At 40.6% G+C, this 18046-nt stretch overlaps 1 protein-coding gene across 3 annotated transcripts in view; it reads left to right on the forward strand.

The window, feature by feature from the left end:
• The window catches only part of uap1 (UDP-N-acetylglucosamine pyrophosphorylase 1), a 61288-nt gene that overhangs the window by 20371 nt on the left and 22871 nt on the right, over positions 1–18046 (forward strand). For 2 of the 3 annotated variants that reach the window (XM_067990671.1, XM_067990672.1), the window contains exons 2-4: positions 4714–4918; positions 13776–13951; positions 15698–15870. In XM_067990671.1, the coding sequence (XP_067846772.1) occupies positions 4714–4918; positions 13776–13951; positions 15698–15870 (554 nt within the window). The remainder of the gene's footprint in view (positions 1–4713; positions 4919–13775; positions 13952–15697; positions 15871–18046) is intronic. The other variant, XM_067990673.1, reaches the window with a different exon arrangement.

Consider the following 18046-nt stretch of genomic DNA (forward strand, 5'->3'; position numbering starts at 1 on the left):
GACTAATTGGATAGCTCTTTCAAAGAGCCAGCACAGACACGATGGGCTGAATGGCATCCATCTGTGCTGTATGATTCCATGATCCCAAATGTATTGGAATAAAAGTCCAGAATGTAAGTCCAACTCCAATTATTCAGCCCATGCCTCTCGTTGAATAAAAAGGGCCATTGCAGGTGTAGAACAACATCCCCAGTCCCTGCAGTGTAGGAATCATTCTGTCACTTGAAGTATTTTGATTCTCTCAGTCTTTTGATTCCTATTTCTTTATGCTAGTTTTGAAATCAAATCCAACAAGTGCTCTAAATTTAAGAATTTACATTCAGATTTCAGAATTTCCATTTTCCTTTATCTTTACTAGAATCTGTCCTCATGTGGATGCTACCACACCAATTAAATTACTTAAGAGAAAGTTCTGTAAAGTATTTCTCTGACTTCCAAAGTTAATCAATTAAAACTCAACAATGTCTCCATACAATCATTATTCCAACCTGGCCAGTTGCTATGCACAGGTGACATTTCCTTGCCCCCAGCACCACACAGAGGTAGTACTTCCATGATCATCCTTGATTAACTTATTCCCATAGTCTTCAATCTTGTTCTTAACCAGATATTCGTAATGTTTTTGAAGTTAATTGATATTAGATTAATTGCTTCTTCTGGGAGTCTGCTCCACTTATCAACTACTTGGAGATGGAGTAGAAATTTCTTCTAATTTTAAGTTTCACTTGATAGTTTTGCAGTTGTGTCCTCCAGTTCTGTTGTCTTGCTTTTAAGTAAACGTCCCACTTGTCTATCTACATAATCGATCACTCTTCACTTTCAGGATTTGAATTGTATCTAATTCGTCTTGGATGAAATTATTTATGTGAAATTGATATATATATTTAATAATTGGTGAATTTTCCTTTTGTGTCAGCTAATTGGCCGGTGGCAATCCTGTTACGTTTAGAAATGTTGATTTCTCTTTCTGACGAGCTTACTATCTGTAGGTAAACCCATGACCACTTTGCCTACCAGCAATGTCTGGCAGAAGGTTGGCAGCCATTACTGAATAACAACTTGTTTCTGGTAAACTTTATTGAAGATTTAGTTTGCTGCTCAATGCAGATAGTCAAACAACTTATATTCGTTTAACTTATTTTTAAACATTTAATTATTAATTTATCTTTTTAGCTAGTGTTTTCACATTCAAATATCTTCACAGATTCAAGGTAGGATGTTAAATTTATCTTTTTTTAACCAGAATATTCTAAATTAATATTTCCAGATTTATATTTTGGAATGAAATTTATATAATTTGGTGAGGCAAACACAGAGGAATATTTCATTGTTTAAAGCTTTAAGGAACTATTTCATGATGAAGGAAACAGTTTATTTTTTGCCAGCAGTTATTTTATTAACATTTGTCAAGGTAATAACTTATATTGCCAGCTTCCATTTTTTAACATGTGGCCATTTTTTGAGATGCCCACGATTTACACAAGGATTTTATTTATATTTTTTATTTATCTGAGGAGATAATTTATCTTTTTCCTCAGCAGGTCCAAGAATGCTGACCCTGTTTATGTATTGTAAAGATTAATCTTTCATCTCGTTTCATCTTTCTTAAGTAGATCTACTTGTGATATTTCTTAGTGACTTATATGGTTTGGGCTTCTACATCTCTTGATGTAGGGAGTGCTTTGTGACTGTGACCGTGCTTCGCTCATTCTACTTGTTCTCCTCGACCTCTCTACTGCCTTTGGCTCTGTTGACCGTTCCATTTTTCTTCACTGCATTACCTCTGCAGTTCATCTGTGCAGCATTACTTCTTCGTGGTTCTATTCATGTTGGTCCCAACAGATTCACTATATCTTAAATGATTTCTTCTTTCATGCTTGCACGGCCACCTCTGGTGTGCCCCAGTGCTCCATCCTTGGTCCCCCTCTTGTTCTTCATTTGCAGGCTACCGTGGGCAAGTAATGCTGTTGTAAATGTTTTCTGACTGCCTAACTGACACCAGTCCTGGATACATTAACATTTCCTTCATATCAGCAGCAACAAAAGTGAAGGCATCCTTTTTGTCTTCTGCCAGAACTTATATGTCTGTGGCCTCAAGTCCATTAATTATCTTGGCTAACTTTGGAGCTATGCAGTCTCTCTGTTCTGTTCAACCCAAGCTGAACTTCTTACCCTATATCCAATACATTACCAAGACTTCTTTCTTACACCTTCCAGGACATTGCTCCAATCCCTCAATGTTATTGAAACCTTAATCAGAGCTTTCTTCATCTCAAGGCTTGACTTCGCCAACACTTGCCTTGCCAGCCTCCATCTTTCACAAACTTTGACTAATTCCACAGTCCGCATACTTCCTGCATACTTTCTTACACATTATCATCCAGTAAGAAACTGCACTGGCTCCCTGTCTCCTAGCAAATCTGGAGCGGGAGACTTACTTGCTGGCCTGCCGTCTGCATTTTAAATTGCAGGCGACAAGTACACCCGCCCGAAGCCGATGGGGTCCTTCTTTAAGTATGGAGATTGGGTCCCGATTATGTCATTTGGACCAAATTTGGACCCGTTTTAGCGTTGACCTGGGCGGGGACGTGCCTGCGGCCTTCCCAACAAGCTGAAGCTACTATCAGTATGAGAAAAAGCCATTTTCCCATCTGGGAGTCTAAATTCCCTCCATTGTCTCCAAATCCTTCCACAGCCGTGCTGTACCCTAACTGAATAATGTTCTCATTCTCTGACACTTGGGGCTCGATATTAGGAGGGCGGCGGGTTCGCGGCGGGTAGTCTGTTGGGCGCATGGGTAACGCGCCCGGTGAATTCAGTCTACCCCACAGACGATCGCAGCCTAATTGGATCCACTTACCTGTTCTTCCGGGTTCCCCGCTGCTGAGCTGCGTGTCGGGCTGACTGCGCATGCGCAGTAAGGTCTGTCAGCTGGAGGAGCTCTATTTAATGGGGCAGTCCTCCACTGACGCTGCAAGAAATAGGAAAAATTACAGCATGGAGCAGGTTTAATGATGTCTCTGGTGAGGAGGAGGGGGAGGACAGAGATCTTCCCGCACCATGGGCGGGCGGGAGGAAGCGGCCTACCTCTGCCACCAAGAAGGCCCGGCTCGAGGTGGCAGAGGAGGTCACCTGCACCGTCAACATATCGCCCACCTGCATACAGTGCAGGAGGCGCTGCAATGACCTAAGTAGGTCAGCCAAAGTGCGTACACTTACTCATTCCCCTACACTCCGTCTGCCACATCACCGCCCCCACCCCATATCTCCTTCTGCACTGCCAACACTACTCTGTCACATCACCCCTCACACCCACTCAAAGCTCATTCTCATCTTACCTGCACTTACTCACCTCGCCAGTACTCATCCCACCACTACCACTCAACCCAATCCTCATACAATCTCATGGCTCTATCTAACACTCACCCTCTCATGCATCTCTTTCACGGTCAGCCTCACTCAACCTGCCACTACCTGTGCTGCAGCCACAGGGCATGCATCACATATGTGCAGTAGGCAGCGTAAGGCAAACGTGTTGTGAGCATGAAGGGGAAGCACAAGGGTGTTTGAGGGTTTGTCATGGTTTTTACTTATATTTAATTTCTGACCAACTCACATTATATTGTCACCACTACTGCCACGTCTTTGCGAATCTTGTCTGGTTTGTGCAATAATGCCCTTTCCTGAGGATCACGATGAAGACCCACACCTTATGCCACCCATTGTGTCACTGCAGAGTGGATGTAGGTGTGTTTGCAAGGCTCTTTTGTGCAGATGACTGAGAGACGTCGGCGATGTACCCGGTGGCGCCCTGGAAGGATGCGGAGAAGTTGTTGAGGGCAGTGGTGACTTTGACAGCGACAGGTAAGAAGATGGTGCTCGGGCCAGCCGGGAGCAGCTCGGCATGAAGGAGGCTGCAGATGTCCACGACTACATGTCGAGTGACTCTGAGCCTCCGTGTGCACTGCTGCTCAGAGAGGTCCAGGAAGCTGAGCCTCGGTCTGTGGACCCTGTGGCGAGGGTAGTGCCCTCTGCGACGTGTCTCTCTCTGCGGTTGCCCTCCCTCCTGCTGTGCAGGTGGATGTGTCACAGCACTGTGTTGTGGAGCTCCACATGTCAGAGATGGACGGCGTGGCCGGTGAGGCTGGTGATGCTGTTCGCCCTCCGAGGAGGTCATGACTGCAGCTACGGCGGCCCCCATCCGGAAGATGTACATCTGAGAGGGTCCGCAAGGTAGGTAAATGTGTCCGGACACCGGGGTAAGTGTGCAAGTTGGTGAATTTGATTGTTAGGAGGAGGGTGGTGGAGCCCCCCCGTCAGGACCGCACCCGATAGCGGGTGCTAATATCGAGCCCTTGATTACTGTTTGTTCCTTATTCCCTTCACCCCACTATCTTTCAGTCACTACACCTTGGCCCTCCGGAATTCTCTCAAAACCATTTTGGCTTGCAACCTGTATTCTAATCACCGAAAGCCTTATTTTAAAAAAATGTTTGGTTCCCTCTGCTCTATTTCATCCCAAAATTTTCCTCCTTTACCTGTTTGATGTCCACCTTTCTTCTTCTTTATGTTCTGAGGCATTTTTTCTTAAGTTCCAAACTTATTTATGTTGAGTTTGTTTTTAAACAGGCAGTTTAAAATAAAAACCATTGTATATAGGGCGGATAACAAATGCTAGCTAAATCTATTTTCTTATCTCTTTGTTTTTCTCAGGTCTGCTTCAAATCTCTGAAAGCAAAGTAGCTGTACTGCTTTTAGCTGGCGGGCAGGGAACGCGTCTCGGAGTAACCTATCCTAAAGGAATGTATAATGTCGATTTACTGTCGCAAAAAACTCTCTTTCAAATTCAAGCCGAACGTATTCTGAAACTTCAACAGTTGGCTTCAAAGCAGTTTGAGCGCAAATGCACTATTCCATGGTCAGTATCTCTATCCAATTTAGTATTTTTACTCCTTACATGTATACGTTTACCTGTATAAATGAGATTTTGAACTAATACAGTATATTCCTTTCAGCTGCACTATTAAAATCATCTCCGCTACAATGGGGATGTAGATTGAATTCAGTTTGTCATGGTCTAAATTGATTCAATTATAGCTTTTTGTTTGGTACGATGTTGTTTTAGCTGGATGAAGCGGGTTTCAAGTTGTACTTTGCTAACATGCCAAATATGGAAACAGCAATTGAATGTCTCCAAGAATAGGAAGAAAAAAGAAAATGCGGACCTCTTGCAGAACTTTGCATGCCTTTGCATAAGAATAAGTGTCACCCTATCCTTATTTGGAATGGGGTTAATCGAGAATGGTGACCCGTCCAAATTTTGTTAATTTACAAAATGAATTCACTGCTTGAATTCTGGGTAACCTATTCAATTTAATTACTGTAGATTATATGGGACAACAAAGTGTATGTTTCAGCTAAACCCATGTGATTCCGGATGAGAAGATGTAACTTACATTTTTGGGGTCTCTGCTCTTTTTTATTCTAAATATTTTTTGGCTTCTTGTGTTTTAGACTACTCTTGTAGATGAGTTCTAACTTCTTATGTCTCAGAGGGTGTTATCACTTTCTCATTAAATACATAGCTTGCCCAGGGATCAAATAGACGACCATCTTCAGTTTATTTCAGCTACTGGTTTGATCACATGCCTTATGATCATATGATCCTCCTTGTCTTTGAAAGATGACAAAATAACACCACTCTAAACTTTTTTTCTTGAACTTTAACTGCCAAGCAAACTTCTTAAACACTAAAAGAACAAGCAAATAGTAGTAGTTATGAAGATTAAATATCTCAAGTAAGTAGAAAATGTTAAATAGCGTGTGACTGCTGCCCTAAATTATTATTTATTTAAATATTTTAATGTGGTGGTTCCTTTTTCTTGACGTCCACGGAAGCTGTTTGGCCGCACTGTTTTTCTTTGAAGGCTTGAGAAAGATTATCAATTTGAACGACCAGTTGATAAACATCTTTTTAAAAAAAAGTGACCAGGACCAAGCAAATTTAAATAACTGTCTTATTATATTCAATCTGCCAATCAAATATTACAACAAACCCCACAAGATGTTTGTATTTGAATGAAATGGCTTTGTCTGACCTTTGGACACGTGGCTGACACAAAATAGTTCAAATCTGCAACATTTTCATCAAAATAAATAAAGGCATGTTTTTCTGAATGCAGCTGCTTATTAATTCTTTATGTACCATGATAGAATTAAAGAAGCTGATACCATGTTAAATCTTAGACATAAAAGTTTCCTATTTGTCACATCACTTCCCCCTCCCACTTTGGATTCAATATTTGTGGGTATGAAAACGCAGCACTTGTAAGAACAAAAACCATGTTTGTTCTTGATTTGACTGTACATTGGCATTCCTATTTTGTAGATCACAATAATGTTGGATGACCATGTTATATCCTTGCAGAATGTTGCTCCATCACGACAGATGCACATTTTTGTCATGAGTCAAATGTACTAAGCGATTGTGGTCAGAATAAACAATAGGTGCAGATCTGTTGTAGTTGTACGGTTTAGTTACTACAATGCCCAGAGGAGAAACACTCTTTTTGAGTTCCTGAATAAACCATTTAGGTAAATGACTTGAGTATTCCTCCCCAATGTCATTTACCTGGCAGCAACTACTGTTGAAGCTTGGGAGTATTCTGGATTCGATAGCTCATGCTTTATAAAAACATTTCTGCATCAACAGACCAGATTAATTGGTTGGGATTTGCCTTCCAAGAAAAATCAATGATGCAGCTGTCTTGCTGTAGTTGAGAATGAACCTGTCATAATAGTTGCCAACCCAAGGAAAGCCCATGCTTGTTTCTAAATTGTGAGGCAGGCCCAGTGCTTGTTGGTATCCACCTTTGTCTGCTAGGGTTTTAATTTCCCTCTACTGATGTGGTGGCCGTAGTACCGTACCTATGCCATTGTTGCACTTTTTATCTTTAACAATGAACCCTGCTCTGCTCAATCTGATGACGTGGGCGAGGTGTTCATTCCATTCCAGTGAAAATGGCAGTATCATCAATGTATGTCAGAGTGTAGTCCACAGCCCCTGTCAGAACCAGCCGTTGGAAAGTGGTGAATACATTTTTCATTCTGAAAGGCATGACTGTAAATTTGTACAGTGTTAGTATAGCAAATGTAGAATATGACTGGACCATCACACTTAGTAACACCTGCCAGTATCCTTTTTGTTAGTTCTAGAGCCATCAAATATTTGGAACCCTTGAGCATCTCAAGGATTCTACATATGAGGCATAGAGTGCAAAAACATCTGTCGGGTCACTTAATTTCTGTTAATCAAGAGCTGTCAGAGATGGATGGTATTTATCCCAAAGAACTTTAGGGAGATATGTGAGGCATTGACACTCATCGAAGGTTGAAGTGAAGACAACGGCAAATATATCACTCAGTATTCTTTGAAGATTTACTGAAACAAAGACCCTTAAACAGTTATATCTCACTCTTACATTAGGCCAATCACAAGTTATCAGTTACACAGAATGTTTGTCCTCCCAGATATATCTATAAAGTTACTTTTTATGATTAAAAAGCTAAAGCTGCAAATTCTGGAGGTCTGAAAAAACAGATGCCAAAAATCCCGTTGAAGGGAAGTGCAGAACTTCTTCAAGGTGGGGATTCCTGGAATAGAAGTGACAGTAAATTAAACAATTACACAAAAAGCAAAATACTGCAGATGCTGGAAATCTAAAATAAAAATAGAAAATGCTGGATACACTCAGCAGGTCAAGCAGCATCTGTAGAGACAGGAAGGTTGTTTTAACATTTCAGGCCTATTACCCCATCAGAATTCTATTGCGTGCCAGTATTTAATTGTCCAGTATTCTCGAGAATGATGTCTTTAAATTTTGTTTGAAAAGAAACATAAAGGAAGTTATCTTATTGGTGTGAAGCAGGTAAATAATTTGGCATGACATTTCCTGAGGTGGTATTGGGAAGGGGGAGGGGGCTATTGATTGTAGGTACATATTTCAAAAACCTGACCGTGACGAGAGAAATAAAATCTGCAGCTTCGCTCCTGCTACATTGCTAGAAATTGGCATCATTTTTGACTGTTTATTGGGCAGGAAAATACAGTTCAATCTTGAGAAACAAAGAATAAAATGTCTTTCATGAAAATTATGATGCAAAACTATGTTATAAATGAACTGTAAAGTGTTCTATCCTGTGGTTTGCAAAGGAGGGGTGGGTTGTGATTTAAGAATTGTTTAATTGCTTTCCTGCTTTGAATGAAGTCCATTTTTTAAAAAAAGGGTATTGTCCAGATGTATTGGCACAAGGAGCACATTCTCAAATCCCCAACAGCTGAAGATCAGATTTTAGCCAACCTCCCAAGGAGCATTGAAAGTGATTATTTTTCATACATAATTCTCTCATTTAACGTCTACATGGGCTTTATGCACAGTTCCCAATGCAAATTGGTATACATTATGGAAAAACTATAATGCAGATATCTGTCTGCTCATTATTTTAAATGTTAAGTTGTATGGCCCCACAATCTTATAAATTTTATTGGAGAAGTTTTTAAATTGACAATCTGAAATAAACTCTTTTTTATTTTTGAAAATATTTTTAACTTCAATAAAACTGAGTCTGTGTTGCCACGATTGCTCCTCTTAATTCATGCATGTATCTATTGTAGAATGTTTTCTTGCGTTCACCTAAGACAGGTATAATCTGCATTGGATTTTCATTTCTTCAAGTCCTCCTTCTTCCTAGGAGCTTATTTGAATATCACTATTATTTAGGATAAAAACCCTGTCCCCTCATTTGACTACACTCCAGGCAAAGGAAAAGCTTGCCCAGAAAGGTTGACAGGGGATTGGACAAACCATTGAGGGAGCAGTTCTTAGAGGTCTGTAGTTCAATATTAAAGGGAAAGTTGTGAGCAGGGTGGAAAAGTAGATTAATTGTCCAGAATGGCACAGTGGAGACATTTAGGCAACTCTAATCTTTTTGATGCTGAAGAGTTGGTAGTCCTCTGCAAGTGGTACCACAAATGAAGTGGCCCATTCTAGAGCTGGAATCTGCCCTCCAGATGTGTGCAGATCATGGGCAAAAGATGTCATAATTCTCGCAGTCTGCTATGTGAAATGGAGATGGCCAAAAGCAGTGTAGTAATAAGTGCAACCAGAAAGCCTCTGAGGGGTTATTGCGACTGCATTTATTGGCCCCCACTCTCCATAACCCTAAATTTTCCTCTGCTTTAAATATTTATCCAATTTTCTCTTAAAAGATGCATTGATTTCTGCTTCAACCACTCCCTGTGGCAAAACATTCCATGCTCCAGCAACTCACTGTATAAAGAACTTTCTCCTAACCCCTCTTCTCACTGTTAGTGGCCATTTTAAATTGGCCCTTATCATTTCCTCCCCAACAAGAAGAAATAGTCTTTCTCTCTTCGCTCTATCAAAACCCTTCATTATTTTAAAAACGTCCTCTTAGCCTTTTCTGTTCCAGCATCTCAAGTATTTTCATAATTATAGTTTCCCATCCGTGGCATCATCCTGGTGAATCTATGGTGTATGCTTATTCTGGCTTTAATATCCACTCTTTAATGGGGTACCTAAAACTGCACAAAATACCATGGCCTAATGAATGTTTTGTACAGATTTATCATTACTTCTCGACACGTACTCTATGCCCCTATTTATAAAAACCAAAAATGTTGGACTTTTTTTTTATGGCTGTAGCTAGCTGCACTCGCACTTTTTCAGGGAATTATGTATTTGAACCCCTCGATGTCTTTGTTCACACTTCAGCATCTTTGTTTTAAAAACACTCCCATTCATTGTTTTTCCTCCAAAATGTATTATCTCACATCCACATTAAATTGCACTTACCACCTTATCTGCCCATTCTCCTCACTGTTTACCAAACCCATACTTTTATGTTAGCAAATTTTTAAGATTGTGCTCCTTATGTCCAAGTGCAAATCATCCACATATACCAAGAACAAAAGTGGACCCACCACTTGTCTGATCTGAAAAATACTCATTTACCCTAAATCTTTGTTTCCTTTCCGTCAACCATCTTTCTATCTATGGTGTTACATTTCCTCGTATATAATGCATCTGAATTTTTCTAACAAACCTCCTGTGAAACACCTTATAGAACACTCTTTGAAAATCCATTTACACTACATATACTGCATTCCCTTTATTTTTACAATCATTTATCTCTTCAAAAAAACTGTTTTAACTTTGTCAAACATACTTGCTGGCTGCCTTTGATTAACCCATGCACTTCTAAATGCTCACTAATTTTATCTCAAATTATGGATCCTAGGGGGTTTGCCCACAACTGACATTAGACTGACTGTTCAATAGTTACCCAGTTTATCCTTCACTTCCTTCTTGAACAAAGGTGTTACATTGGCCACTTTTCAGTCCCATGGAACGATTGCATATTGGAGGAGGATTGAGCAATTGTGTCCAGAGCTTCTGCTACATTCTGTTTGACTTCTTTCAATGGCATAGGATACATGACATCAGGGCCTGGTGACTTATCCACCAAGTTATTTTTAGAATCAATTCCTTTTCTTCTACAGTTACCTTTAACAACAGTCCCATATCCTCCTAGTACACCCAAGTTTTCACATCCACCATCATGTCAAAATCGATGCAATTCATCCTCCATAATTAGACTCCCTCCTTCACTCTCAGCAATCTTATCCGCTCTTGAACTATTGTTTTACTTTTTATATTTTTGCTTTTATATCTGCTACCCTCCTATTCCCTTTTAGCTCTTCTAATCTCCCTTTTCACGTCTGCACTGCACTATCACCCTTGTGATCTTCTATAGTATTGTTAGCCCTATTTTAATCATATACCTCCCTTTTATGTTTCAGTTTGATTTAATCTTTTTCAATTATGCAACATGTTCAAAATTCCCAAAAGAATACGCAACTTCAACCCTATTTGACATCAAAGCAGATAAAAACCAAAAATAATGGAGTAAAGTATTTGAGGCAGGCAAAGCCCAAAAATTGAGGCCTATCCTTTAAAACCAAATAATGCGTGGAGCAAAATGCAGCCATGGGTATCTGAAAATGCAAAAAACTCTTGCTTTCTCCCTTTTCAGAAGGTCTGCTAACCAGGCCTCACCAATTTCAGCCCCATTGCTCCCAGTTTTTCTGAGTGAATCTTGTGTTGCAAGTAAAGTTGAGCCCGGACTATTTAAAGCCCTATTTACATATTTTAATGAGGTCACGCATAGCAGTAGTGTGACCTCATGTTTTTTGGTGTAATTTCATTAGTCGTATATCGGGTGCTGCACAAATTGGTCATGGAAAATCAGCTGCCCAACTTTGTGAGCCTCCCCCTCTACTCACAAGGTCTCGATAACAGCATGGAGTCTTATAAAATTTGCAACCATGTATATCTTTTTTTCTAATATAAATGTTTAATTCTGTAACGGCAGTTTTTATAGAGATTGTTTGCGATTTGGTTTATGGATAACATGTGTAACCGTTAACAGAATGAGGCATTCATACCAACAACAACATAAACTTGCATTTATATAGCGCCTTAAATGTAGAAAAAATCCCAAGGCACTTTACAGCAGCGTGATCAGACAAAAATCACAGAAGGCGATACTAGAAGGGGTAACTAAAAACTTGGGAAAGAAAAATGGGTTTAAAGGAGGAAAGGGCGGTGGAGTGGCAGAGGGGTTTAGGGAGGATCCCGGAGCATAGGACCTAGACAGCTGAAGGTACGGCATTAATGGTTGGGTGAAGGGTGAGGGGGATGCACAAGAAGCCAGAGTTGAAGGAATGTAGAGTTGTAGGTTGGAGAAGGTTACAGAAGTGGAGTGGGGTGGGGGGGGGGCGGGGGATTTAAACACGAGGATGAGAATTTTAAATTGGAGGCGTTGGGGAACTGGGAGCCAATGTAGGTCAGCAAGTATAGGAGTGATGGATGAGTGGAACTTGTGCGGGATAGCATACAGGCAGTAGAGTTTATGGAGAGTTGAGGATGGGAGGTCAGCCAGGCGAGCATTAGAATAGTCATATCTGGAGTGACAGGCATGGATGAGGACTTGACAGTGAATGGCGTGTGACAAGGTAGATGCAGGCGATATTGCGGAGGTAGTAAGTAGTCTTTGTAATGGACAGGATATAGGGTCGGAAGCTCAGCTTGGGCTCAAGTAGGTCTTTGAGGTTGCAGACTGTCTCGCTTGAACCAGACTATGGCCAGGGAGGGGGATGGAATCGGTGGTGAGGGTATGGAGTATGTGGAGGGGACCGAAGACGAAGGCTTCAGTTTTCCAAATGTTTAACTAGAGGAAATTGTAGCTCATCCAGGATTGGATGTCGGACAAGCAGTCTGATGGCACAGGCAGTAGAGATGTTGAGAGATGGGGCAAGGTAGAGCTGGTTGTCATAAAAATATCTGTGGATCCTGACCATCATGTCCATGGATGATGGTGCCAAGGGGTGGCATGTAGATGAGGAAGAGGAGGGGGCCAAGGTTAGATCCTTGGGCAGTTACAGAGGTAATAGTGCAGGGGTGGGAAGAGAAACCGTTGTTGGAGATGCTCTGGCTATGCTTAGTTAGGTAAGAGCAGAACCAAGTGAGGGCAGTCCCACTGAGCTGGACAATGGAGGAGAGGCTTTGGAGGAGGTTGTTGTGGATGACCGTGTCAAAGGCTGTAGAGGGGTTTAGAATGATGAGGGATGGTGTACCATGGTCACAGTCACAGAGGATGTCATTAGATGACTTTTTAGATTAGAATTGTTTCTGTGCTGTGGCAGGAATTAACCTGATTGGAGAGATGGACACAGGTTTGGGAGGCGGGGGAACCATTTACAATGTCAGTATGGGGGCTAGGAAGGAAAGTTAGGTGGTCAGCAATTTAGTGGGAATGGAGTTGATGGAGCAGAAGGTGGGTCTCGTGGACAGGATGAGCTTGGAGAGGACATAGGGAAGATAGGAGAGAAATTAGAAAAAGGCGTGGGTTCAGAGCTAGGTCAGGGGGGAACCCTGGGGGGAATTTGGCTTGGTGGGCAAGAGGAAGAGGGGAGGCAGCTAAATGGATGGTCTTAATCTTAGTGACAAAGAAGTCCATAAGCATTAGAATTTGTGGTCATTTGAGTTTCTTTGGGGAGGAGTTTGTGGATCATTGTTTGCCAACAGCTTAAACCCAGTGATGTGCAAAAGCTATGATGTAACCATTACTCATCAACAAAATCCTCTGCTTAGTATTACAAAAGTGCTGTTTTTATGAAGAAGTCCAGTAACACTGGATTGTTTTCTCCACCAGGGAGAACTCCATTCCTTGACTTTTTTAACTGCTTTGTGCCTTGTAGGTTTAACTGGTTTGTTCTGGATCTAAAAGTATGCCCTAGAACTTTCTGCAGAGGTTTTGGCTTCTACATAAGCAACCTTCTTATTGTATTTTAATCAAACTTAAAAATTCAGCTGCTTTTTGCAAGATTTATTTTGTTGCTGAATGTACCATTCTCTTTCTTGACTCAATTACAGACATATTTAGCGAGCATGATTTTCTTTAGTTTGTTCTGTATAAGATTATTGTGATTGAATCATCAAATATTACTCTTCGATGCATTGTTATTTTCAAATCAGTGCAGTGGTATGCTGATGCCCCTGAACACATTTCTAGATTAGATTAATATTTCTAAAAGAAAACATTTTTTAAAAAAAGAATTGAACCAACAGATTAGACTTTGAAGTATTTTTATTTTTTGCTTTATTTGCTTTTTAAAAAAAAAAATCTCTTAGGTATATCATGACTAGTGGTCGGACAATGGAATCTACTGAAGAGTTTTTTGTTAAAAATGGCTACTTTGGCCTACAGAAGGAAAATATCATCCTTTTCCAACAGGGAATGTTGCCAGCTATGACTTTTGATGGGAAAGCCATCCTTGAAGGAAAAAGCAAAGTTGCAATGGCACCAGGTTGGTACAAACTTTGGGCAGAATTTGCATGCAAAAGTTGGTTTCAAATTACAACTAGCAGTTTGGGTGCAGATCATGACGCATGCCTCATTTCAGCTGCCCTCTTCCCTCATTCATAATGAACTCAGCTGTTTCATTTCTAATGTGTGTCATCTTCCATAAGATCACATTTGGATGCTGAGTAATTTTCTAAAGTCACTGACAAAGATATAACTAATGGTAGCTTTTATTTCCTTTTAATAAAAAACAATGTATTGAACATTATAAGACTGCTTTAAGGTAGAAATTACTTGCCATTGTGCAGATACTACTTTATATAAAGTATATAGGAACATAGGGAGAAAGGAGCAGCCCTCGAGCCTGTTTCATCATTCAATTAGATCATGGCTGATCTGTATCTTATCTCTATTTACCCGCCTTTGCTCCATATCCCTTGATAACCTTACCTAATAAAAATCTATCTATCGATCTCAATCCTGATAATTTCACTTGACCCAGCATCCACACCTTTTAGGGGTGGGAGTTCCAGATTTCCACTATCTTTTGTGTGGAAAAAGTGCTTCCTAATTTCACTCCTCAGTGGTTTAGCTCTAATTTTAAGATTACACCCCCTCGTTCTGGATTCCCCCACATGAGGAAATAGTTCTTCTGCATCTACCCTATTGAACCCTTTTATCATTTTAAACACCTAGGTTAGATCACCCCTCAACCGTCTAAACTCAAGAGAATACAAGCCAGGTTTATGCAACCAGTCCACATAATTTAACCCTTTAAGCCCCGGTCTCATTCTGGTGAATTTACGCTGTACCCCTTCCAAGGCCAATATGTCCTTCCTTAGGTTTGGTGCCCAAAGTGAATGCAGTACTAGACTTGGGCTTTGACCAAGGCTCCATACAACTGAAGCATTACTTCCTCACTTTTGTATTCCAACCCCCTTGAGGTAAAGGCCAACATTCCATTAGCCTTTTTGATTACTTTTTGTAGCAATGCACTAGCTTTCAGTGATTTGTGTACATTGACACCTAAATCCCTTTGCTCCTCCACAGATCCTAATATCTTAACATTAAGAAATTATTCCAGTTTGTCTTTCTCAGTTCTGAAGTGGATGACCTCACTTCCCCACATTGAACTCCATCTGCTGTAGTTTTGCCCACTCACAGGTCTGTAAGACAAGTAATGGGAATATTATCTTTTTAAAAATGCCAGATTACCCGATTATATATCAAACAAATCTGAAGATGTAAATATCATGAATATTATTGGCACAGTGGATCCCTTTGTGGCCATGTTATTTTGGTATTATAAATCTGTAAAGGGGCCCTATCTTTTTGAGAAAGAGGAGCCATTTTTTTTGCAATAATATGAGGTGATGACAATTCTGTTGAGATTTATATCATTACCTCTAATGCTTCGCAAACCCTTGGTGCCCTTTTAAATTTGGCATTTAACTTTAGCTGTACAAACTGTATCACTAAATACCTGCAGCTGGCCTTACTGAGCTAACAGAACCACATGTTCTTGCAACACCACCAGCAGTCATCTAGTGGCGCTGTAGCCTTGCTTACCAGCCATTGTCCAACATTTGTCCAATTTTTTTTGTTGGTTTACAGTGGTATTTTTTTCATCCTCATTTTTGGAATTTTCAAACAAATTACAAATTCAAGATATAAAGAATTTGAAGCTTGCAGTTGTACTGTATACATTCCAAGAGCTGCTGGGGTATATATAAAGTATCCTATTTCACAGATGGGAATGGGGGCCTTTACCGAGCACTTGGAAATAAGGAGATTGTGAAGAATATGGAAGATCGAGGCATTGGCTATATTCATGTGTACTGTGTGGACAACATTCTCGTTAAAGTCGCAGATCCAACCTTCATTGGCTTCTGTGTGAAGCAGCAAGCTGACTGCGGAGCCAAGGTACGTGTATATATTTGTACAGTACTCACCTTCCTTTGGCACTGAGAACTTACGGTACAATCCAGTTTATAACTTATTCACATAAGACATCTGCCCTCTTGGGTAGATGTCAATGATCCCACAGCACTAAGAGCAAGTGAGTTTTCCCGATGTCCTGGCCAACATTTATCCCTCAACCAACACCTAAAACAATTGATCTGGACATTTGTTTCATTGCTATTTGTGGGACCTTTCTGTGTGATAATTGACTGGCGTGTTTCCTACATTACAATAGTGACTGCATTTCAAAAGTACTTAATTAGTTGTAAAGCGCTTTGGAATGTCCTGAGGTCATGAAAGGCGCGATATAAATGCAAGTTCTTCTATCTTTTTGCTTCCCATTATATAATTGCCATTTGTCTACAAGTTTTATTGTATAAGTCGCTGCCCACCATTATCAACATAAAAAATATGCATGAAAGTTAAAAAAGCGTACAGGATCCTTGGCTTTAAAAATAGAGGCATAGAGTACAAAAGCAGGGGAAGCTTTGCTAAACTGGTTAGGCCTCAGCTGGAATACTGTGTGCAATTCTGGGCACCATGCTTTAGGGAGGATGTCAAGGCCTTTGAGAGGGTGCAGAGGAGATTTACCAGAATGATACCAGGAATGAGAGACTAAAGAAGCTGGAATTGTTCTCCTTAGAGCAGAAAAGGTTAAGGGGAGATTTAATAGAGGTGTTCAAAATTATGAGGGGTTTTGATAGAGTAAATAAGGAGAAACTGTTTCCACTGGCAGGGGGGTCAGTAACCAGAGGACACAGATTTAAGATAATTAGCAAAAGAACCAGAGGGCAGATGAGGAGATTTTTTTTACGCGGCGAATTGTTATGATCTGGAATGCACTGGCTGAAAAGGTGGTGGAAGCAGATTCAATAGTAACTTTCAAAAGGGAATTGGATATGTACTTGAAAAGGAATAATTTGCAGAGCTATAGGGAAAGAACAGGGGAGTGGGACTAATTGGATAGCACTTTAAAAGAGCCGGCACAGGCACGTTGGGTTGAATGGCCTCCTTCTATGCTTATGATTCTAAAGCGTGTCTTAAATACTAGATACGTGATAATTATCTCGAACTGGTACTCAAAATGGAAAGCTTTTCATATATGAAAGAAAATTAATATGTACACAGACCTCGATTGCAATTTCAAGGTACAAACGGATGGATCATACGCTGCCAGTTTGTACCAGTGGTGAGCAGCCTAATCAGCAGCCTTTAAAGGTTGGAGTCAAAATCCTGGAACTCCCTACCTAATAGCACTGTGGTAGAACCTTCACCACACGGACTGCAGTGGTTCAAGAAGGCGGTTTATCACCACCTTCTCAAGGGCAATTAGGGATGGACAATAAATGCTAGCCTTGCCGGCGACGGCCACATCCCATGAACAATTAAAAAAAATATATACAGCATGGTACATGGCTTATCAAGAGGACATACATAGCAACAGCTGGAATCTGAGCTTATCACCTGACAGTGTTGAGAGGTGCATTCTCTCGTACAATGAAAGCAAATAAAATGTATGCTGGTGTATTGATAACCTGAATATAGTCCTGCATATTCATCATTTTTTATGTGGCATATTAACCTGCCTCCCGGTGTGGTTTATGATGCCAGGCCATGGGTTTGTGAGGCCAGATCACTCATAGACTAGGTTTTGTGTTTCTCAACTGAATAGATGGAAGACTCCTTTCTTTCTTCTTCCTTTTTTTCTTTTCTTTCCTTGCTGCACTGAATAAATGATCTGATTTAGATATGGGATCACATCCTTTAAAAGTCAAAGATTATTAGCTGAGCTGTTTTGTTATGCCAATAAGGCTGATTTTAACTACCTGAGGAGAATGGGTGACAGTCCATGGGTGGGTGAGGGAAAGAAGGCAATTGGGGTGGTGGGGTGCCTAGGATGAACCGACAGCAGCCCCAGATTTTTTTGTGAGCCCACATTCCTGGTCCTCCTGGCCCCACCAAAAGAAATAGATATATCCTGGGCCATTTTGTGCATAGGCTGCAACCTTTAAAGGCTGCTGATTAGGCTGCTCACCACCCGGTACAAATTGGCAGAATGTGCCCGGCGCATGATCCATCCGATTGTATCTTGAAATTGCAATCGAGGTTTTGTGTACATCATAGGACTCCAATTTGC

Source organism: Heptranchias perlo, chromosome 9, assembly GCF_035084215.1.
Source record: "Heptranchias perlo isolate sHepPer1 chromosome 9, sHepPer1.hap1, whole genome shotgun sequence".
NCBI classification, from domain to species: Eukaryota; Metazoa; Chordata; class Chondrichthyes; order Hexanchiformes; family Hexanchidae; genus Heptranchias; species Heptranchias perlo.